General features: G+C 39.3%; 1 protein-coding gene across 1 annotated transcript; it reads left to right on the top strand.

The window, feature by feature from the left end:
• Window positions 1-2834: 2834 nt before the first annotated feature.
• LOC141167583 (olfactory receptor 1500-like) lies at window positions 2835-4897 on the top strand. The gene is made up of 2 exons (XM_073654972.1): window positions 2835-2879; window positions 3980-4897. The coding sequence occupies exons 1-2, from the start codon at window positions 2835-2837 to the stop codon at window positions 4895-4897; spliced, it is 963 nt and encodes a 320-aa protein (XP_073511073.1).
• Window positions 4898-8186: the final 3289 nt, after the last annotated feature.

Below are 8186 nucleotides of genomic sequence, written 5' to 3'. Positions count from 1 at the left end.
AAAAAATATATTCAGCTTGCAACCTGATGGAGGTCAGTATAGATGGACTAATACAACAAGTCCCACACACAGCTAGAAGCCCAAATATTTTTTCAGAGGTACTGTAGATGCAGATAAAAATTAGTTTTAATTTGCAACCTGATGGAGGTCAGTATAGATGGACTAATAGAGAAAGTCCGACACACTACTAGAAGGCCAAATATTTTTTCAGAGCTAGATGCAGAAAAAAATTATATTCAGTTTGCAACCTGATGGAGGTCAGTATAGATGGATTAATAGAACAAGACCCACACACAGCTAGAAGCCCAATATTTTTTCAGAGGTAGATGAATGAAAAAAATATATTCAGTTTGCAACCTGATGGAGGTCAGTATAGATGGACTAATACAACAAGTCCCACACACAGCTAGAAGCCCAATATTTTTTCAGAGGTAGATGCAGAAAAAAATATATTCAGTTTGCAACCTGATGGAGGTCAGTATAGATGGACTAATACAACAAGTCCCACACACAGCTAGAAGCCCAAATATTTTTTCAGAGGTACTGTAGATGCAGATAAAAATTAGTTTTAATTTGCAACCTGATGGAGGTCAGTATAGATGGACTAATAGAGAAAGTCCGACACACTACTAGAAGGCCAAATATTTTTTCAGAGCTAGATGCAGAAAAAAATTATATTCAGTTTGCAACCTGATGGAGGTCAGTATAGATGGATTAATAGAACAAGACCCACACACAGCTAGAAGCCCAATATTTTTTCAGAGGTAGATGCATGAAAAAAATATATTCAGTTTGCAACCTGATGGAGGTCAGTATAGATGGACTAATACAACAAGTCCCACACACAGGTAGAAGCCCAAATATTTTTTCAGAGGTACTGTAGATGCAGATAAAAATTAGTTTTAATTTGCAACCTGATGGAGGTCAGTATATATGGACTAATAGAATGATGCTATGCCCAAAAGATTTTACTTCACTAGGTGCAGTAAAAAAATTGGTATTCTATACACATTTGGTATATCTTGCAACACAGATAGGCTACTCCACTGACTAACACACTCTGCAATAGGCCAAAAAGCATTAGCTTTGCTAGATTCAGCCAAATGCTGTGAAAAAAACTTGCACAGCACTGGCACAGACCTGCCTGGCAAAAACTGATAGGAACTGATGTAACCTAGTCCTGAAAAGGACTCCAATTACAATTAGTCTTTACTCCCACAATCTATCTATTTAAGAGCACAGACCTGCCTGATAAAAGTCATAGGAAATGCTGTAACCTTGTCCTTAAAAGGACTGCAATCACAACTATTCCCTACTCCCAAGCTATCTGTAGATTTGTGCGAAAATTGGCTTGAAATTAACAAGGTATAGCGCACACAGCAACAGTGGTGCCGTCTAACACGCAGCTGCAGCAGTGAGAAAATGGTGGCGACGGGGAAAATGGCTTGGTCTTATAGGGCAAGGACATGTGACATACACTGCCAATGACACATGCCCTTGCTTGTGTTAAAAAAAGCACTTCGCTCCGTGTGTGCGCTGCTGATAGGCTGACAGAATGCACCTCCCCACTGCAAATACGGGAAAGAGAAAAAAAAATGGAGATCTTCATTGTTCCTGCAGAGATCCATCCCCTGCCCCTCCCCCCACCCCGCTGTACACTCAAACTGCGTATTAACATTAATTTTCATCATTACTGAGAAAAAATCCAGTTATGATTTTGGTGCACGAACAGTTACCGAACATAACCTCGAACAGCCGAATTTTTCTCAAATTGTTCGTGTTCGCCGAACGGCTCGAACACCGCCCAAAACAGCTCGAATTTGAGATTGGCGAACAGTTCGAGTAGAACAACGCTCAACTCTACTGTTAACCTGCGATTTCTGAAGCTGGTGACTCGGATAAACTTATCCTGAGAAGCAGAGGTGACTCTTGGTCTTCCTTTCCTGGGGCGATCCTCATGTGAGCCAGTTTCTTTGTAGCGCTTGATGGTTTTTGCAACTGCACTTGGGGACACTTTCAAAGTTTTCCCAATTTTTCGGACTGACTGACCCTCATTTCTTAAAGTAATGATGGCCACTCGTTTTTCTTTACTTAGCTGCTTTTTTCTTGCCATAGTACAAATTCTAACAGTCTATTCAGTAGGACTATCGGCTGTGTATCCACCAGACTTCTGCACAGCACAACTGATGGTCCCAACCCCATTTATAAGGCAAGAAATCCCACTTATTAAACCTGACAGGGCACACCTGTGAAGTGAAAACCATTTCCGGTGGCTACGTCTTGAAGCTCGTCAAGAGAATGCCAAGAGTGTGCAAAGCAGTCATCAAAGCAAAAGGTGGCTACTTTGAAGAACGTAGAATATAAGACATATTTTCAGTTGTTTCACACTTTCTTAAGTATATAATTCCACATGTGTTTATTCACAGTTTTTATGCCTTCATTGTGATTGTACAATTTTCATAGTCATGAAAATACAGAAAAATCTTTAATTGAGAAGGTGTGTCCAAACTTTTGGTCTGTACTGTATAAGTATCCAGACTTTCATCCATTCAAGCCCATATTCATGTATCTAGTGACTGCATACTGAGGCACGATTATGATGTTGTCTGTTGCCCCAGGGGAAATTCTTCACATAAGAAATGAGATTTGTAAAATATAATATATCTATGTGATATTTACTAATGATGAATAATAAAGAAGCTGCTGATGTAAGTATTGCCAGTGAACATCTTTGTGATAATGCCTAATGCAGATTGCTTAAGATTCATTTCAAAATTATTGATTTACAATATTAAAAAAATAGGAAAAAGTATTACTATTATCTAATTTGGAATATGACAATCGAAAGGAATTCTCTCATAATTAACTATTGTATACAGGTGAGTAAATCTGCCAAAATTCAAACTTGGCAAATTCTAAGAAATTCAGGGTGGAAAATTTGCATTAAATTTATATTCAATGCTATTCAAATGAGCCCCAATCACAGTTGGAAGTCTCCCAATCCCAAAGTATAATACAATGATGGGTGGAAATTGTTAAAAAAACAAAAACAAAACATACTCACCTTGCTCCTCACCTGTAAGTACCACCACAGCTCACCGATATCACAGCTCACCTCTAGTTCTGGATTTTTCTGCCCTTGATCTAGTGTTGGTCTTCTCTTAATTCTTCTCCAACACTTCTGTCCATTGAAGTAATGTAGGCTGATACATTACATGATTTTATTGAGTCATAATATCAGAAAGTTGGCCTGGACCTACCTGGTGCAAAAAGCGACCTTGAAGAGTTAAAGGACACTTGAGCAAAGCTATTGCCTGAGGAAGGTAGCAGAGAATCATCAGGAAGCTTCTGCAGCAGGGATGGGTGAAAGGTAGGTGACTATGACTTGTTACTTTTTTTTAACCTTATCCTGGCCCATATTTATCCAGTAAAACAGTAACTGACAAACCAGAATTTTACTGAATTTACATAAATAAAATAGTCAAAATCCAGGTTGGGAAATTTGGTAAATTTTAACAAATTAAATTAGTTTAGATATGAATTGTTCATACATATTACTGTATTTTAGATGCTTTTCTAAACTTCTAAACAATATACAAAAAGCTTAAAAGCGAGCACCACTTCATAATTTCTTTCATTTAATTGCAAAAAAACTACTCACATGTTATAGAGACAGTTTTGATAGATAGGAGTCTAGTTAGTATGAAACACTCTCCCCCTAACTGATAAAATGAAGGTGCTGCGGTGCTTTGCTGAAGTCTAACGATGGTCTGGATAGACAGTCTATGGAGCTCGTCTCCGGTGTCTGAAGAGGCCGCGCTCATGTGAGTTCTTCAGTTTCTTTGTCTTAGCAATTAGGAAGGATTGTGTCACCAGGAATTCTATAGGTATCTAGAGCAGGAATCTTGTAGCCATCAAGCTATTTTATTTTGCTGTTTTCAGTTTATTACATTGTAATTAAAATTTGCTTTGTGTACAGGAGAACAATCTGACTGTGGTGACTGAGCTTTTCCTTTTAGGCTTTCAAATCAGAGAAAGTTTAAGAAATCCACTGTTCTGTCTTCTCCTCGTGGTTTTCTGTGGGACAATATGCAGTAATATTCTGATCACCACTCTGGTGTCCACCACAAAAAGCCTCCAAGCTCCAATGTACTTCTTCATCTCCCAGCTGTCCATCAGTGACATTCTGGTGATTACAAATATTGTTCCTAATTTGCTTCAAATTCTTCTCAATAATGGGGGATCCATTGTTTTTATTGATTGCTTCACTCAGTTGTACTTTTTTTGTGCCCCAGAAGTGTTTGAATGTTTCCTCCTCGCTGTGATGTCTTATGACCGATATGTGGCCATCTGTAATCCTCTCCGTTTTTCCACCATCATGACAATAGCACTTTGTGTCATATTATCTGTTATCTGTTGGATGCTTGGATTTTCTTTTGCTTTGATTTACATTATAAAAATGGCAAAACTAAACTTTTGTGGTCCAAATATCATTGACCATTTATTCTGTGATATTGTTCCCCTACTAGATCTTTCCTGTTCTGACACCTTCATTGTTCACTTGGAGATTTATGTTATGGTCATTCCAATTGTAATAATTCCAACCATAATCATAGTATTGTCTTCTATTTATATTATATCAGCAGTCTTAAAGATTAAATCTAGTGTTAGTAGACAGAAAGCCTTCTCCACCTGTAGCTCCCACCTCACTGTGGTCTCCATATTCTACTGGACCATGTTTGGTGTTTATGTTTTCCCAACAAAAGGCCGAACGCTCACCATGAGTAAGATCCTATCACTGCTATATACTGTGTTTACTCCTTTTATCAATCCTATTATATACAGTCTGAGAAACCAAGACATTTGGAAAGCCATCCTTAAGCATGCAGCCTGGTAAATTACCAACTAGAGATGTTTCATATTGATTTGTTACTGTTCCCAATTTTCCAGATCAGGACATCCTTTCGGTACAGCACAACTCATCATCTATGATGGACAGGGAAATGCCGAATCACACCCAGGGCTTAACCAACTTCAATGAGAACAACATACAAATGGTCTGCTGCACTGCCCTAAATTCACTCCTGACTGTTGCTCTCAGAAGCTCCCTTCCCTTTACAGCTTTGAAGGGTAGGACATCAAAATAACCATAAACACTCCATGAAAAAAATATACTAATTATTGATGTTTGCCAAAACTAATAAATTATAAAAATATGTATTGTGAGTCAGTGGCCAGTATCGTATACAAGGGACGTTATTTCTCCCCAGAATATGTACATTGACCTATTAAAAGCATTGGAGTGCATTGCAGTCACAGACGCTCCTGCGGCAGCAATGCAGGAAAGAAGGTGAGCATGGACCTAGTCAGGCTATCTGGCTAAGGCAGATTAGTAAAAACCTGGCAGGGCCTTCATTTCTGGGAGGAGCCAACCTGGGTTTTCCAGTGGCTCTTGCCACAGGTCCTTCAAAATCCCTTCACTAAGGATTAGTGTGGTTCTATGTTGCAACCTGCTAGGAGCACAGCAGGAAACCTCAGCAGGATTGAGGGTGGCTGAACCCACGCCTGGGAATGCTCTGCACCTGTCAGGCTCTGAGCGGCCGGCACGGCCATTGCCCACGGCAACCATTGTGTATGGACTTTCTGTTAACCTGGCTGCGAACCGGAGGACTTTCTGTTAGTTGCTGAAATAAAGCTGTGTATGTTGGACTTGCTTGGGTCACTGCCTCAGTTACTGCATGGTGTGAACACCGCCGCCTTACAGTATCTTATACAATGATTACTTAAACAGGAAAAACTTTCTCCAAGAAAATACAATAAAAAGTGGTCGAAAAGTTGCATGTTTGAATATTCTCCTGTAGCTATCAGTCTCCTGATTAGAGATGAGGGTTGTTCTACTCGAACTGTTCGCCAATCTCAAATTCGAGCTGTTTTGGGCGGTGTTCGAGCCGTTCGGCGAACACGAACAATTTGAGAAAAATTCGGCTGTTCGAGGTTATGTTCGATAACTGTTCGTGCACCAAAATCATAACTGGATTTTTTCTCAGTAATGATGAAAATTAATGTTAATACGCAGTTTGAGTGTACAGCGGGGTGGGGGGAGGGGCAGGGGATGGATCTCTGCAGGAACAATGAAGATCTCCATTTTTTTTTCTCTTTCCCGCATTTACAGTGGGGAGGTGCAATCTGTCAGCCTATCAGCAGCGCACACACGGAGCGAAGTGCTTTTTTTCACACAAGCAAGGGCATGTGTCATTGGCAGTGTATGTCACATGTCCTTGCCCTATAAGACCAAGCCATTTTCCCCGTCGCCACCATTTTCTCACTGCTGCAGCTGCATGTTAGACGGCACCGCTGTTGCTGTGTGCGCTATACCTTGTTAATTTCAAGCCAATTTTCGCACAAATATACAGATAGCTTGGGAGTAGGGAATAGTTGTGATTGCAGTCCTTTTAAGGACTAGGTTACAGCATTTCCTACGACTTTTATCAGGCAGGTCTGTGCTCTTAAATAGATAGGTTGTGGGAGTAAAGACTAATTGTAATTGGAGTCCTTTTCAGGACTAGGTTACATCAGTTCCTATCAATTTTTGCCAGGCAGGTCTGTGCCAGTGCTGTGCAAGTTTTTTTCACAGCATTTGGCTGAATCTAGCAAAGCTAATCCTTTTTGGCCTATTGCAGAGTGTGTTAGTCAGTGGAGTAGCCTATCTGTGTTGCAAGATATACCACCTGTGTATAGAATACCAATTTTTTTACTGCACCTAGTGAAGTAAAATCTTTTGGGCATAGCATCATTCTATTAGTCCATCTATACTGACCTCCATCAGGTTGCAAACTGAATCTAATTTTTTTCTGCATCTAGCTCTGAAAAAATATTTGGCCTTCTAGCAGTGTGTCGGACTTTCTCTATTAGTCCATCTATACTGACCTCCATCAGGTTGCAAATTCAAAATAATTTTTATCTGCATCTACAGTACCTCTGAAAAAATATTTGGGCTTCTAGCTGTGTGTGGGACTTGTTGTATTAGTCCATCTATACTGACCTCCATCAGGTTGCAAACTGAATATATTTTTTTCTGCATCTACCTCTGAAATAATATTGGGCTTCTAGCTGTGTGTGGGACTTTTGTATTAGTCCATCTATACTGACCTCCATCAGGTTGCAAACTGAATATATTTTTTTCTGCATCTACCTCTGAAAAAATATTGGGCTTCTAGCTGTGTGTGGGACTTGTTTTATTAATCCATCTATACTGACCTCCATCAGGTTGCAAACTGAATATAATTTTTTTCTGCATCTAGCTCTGAAAAAATATTTGGCCTTCTAGTAGTGTGTCGGACTTTCTCTATTAGTCCATCTATACTGACCTCCATCAGGTTGCAAATTCAAAATAATTTTTATCTGCATCTACAGTACCTCTGAAAAAATATTTGGGCTTCTAACTGTGTGTGGGACTTGTTGTATTAGTCCATCTATACTGACCTCCATCAGGTTGCAAACTGAATATATTTTTTTCTGCATCTACCTCTGAAAAAATATTGGGCTTCTAGCTGTGTGTGGGACTTGTTGTATTAGTCCATCTATACTGACCTCCATCAGGTTGCAAACTGAATATATTTTTTTCTGCATCTACCTCTGAAAAAATATTGGGCTTCTAGCTGTGTGTGGAACTTGTTGTATTAGTCCATCTATACTGACCTCCATCAGGTTGCAAACTGAATATAATTTTTTTCTGCATCTAGCTCTGAAAAAATATTTGGCCTTCTAGCAGTGTGTCGGACTTTCTCTATTAATCCATCTATACTGACCTCCATCAGGTTGCAAATTCAAAATAATTTTTATCTGCATCTACAGTACCTCTGAAAAAATATTTGGGCTTCTAGCTGTGTGTGGGACTTGTTGTATTAGTCCATCTATACTGACCTCCATCAGGTTGCAAACTGAATATATTTTTTTCTGCATCTACCTCTGAAAAAATATTGGGCTTCTAGCTGTGTGTGGGACTTGTTGTATTAGTCCATCTATACTGACCTCCATCAGGTTGCAAACTGAATATATTTTTTTCTGCATCTACCTCTGAAAAAATATTGGGCTTCTAGCTGTGTGTGGGACTTGTTGTATTAGTCCATCTATACTGACCTCCATCAGGTTGCAAATTGAATATAATTTTCTTCTGCATCTAACCC

This window comes from Phyllobates terribilis, unplaced genomic scaffold (genome assembly GCF_046119375.1).
Source record: "Phyllobates terribilis strain yellow unplaced genomic scaffold, ASM4611937v1 Scaffold_11__3_contigs__length_659146591, whole genome shotgun sequence".
In the NCBI taxonomy this organism is placed as follows: domain Eukaryota; kingdom Metazoa; phylum Chordata; class Amphibia; order Anura; family Dendrobatidae; genus Phyllobates; species Phyllobates terribilis.
The sequence above is the reverse complement of the archived record's forward strand: the minus strand, read 5'-3'. Positions and strand labels throughout refer to the sequence as shown.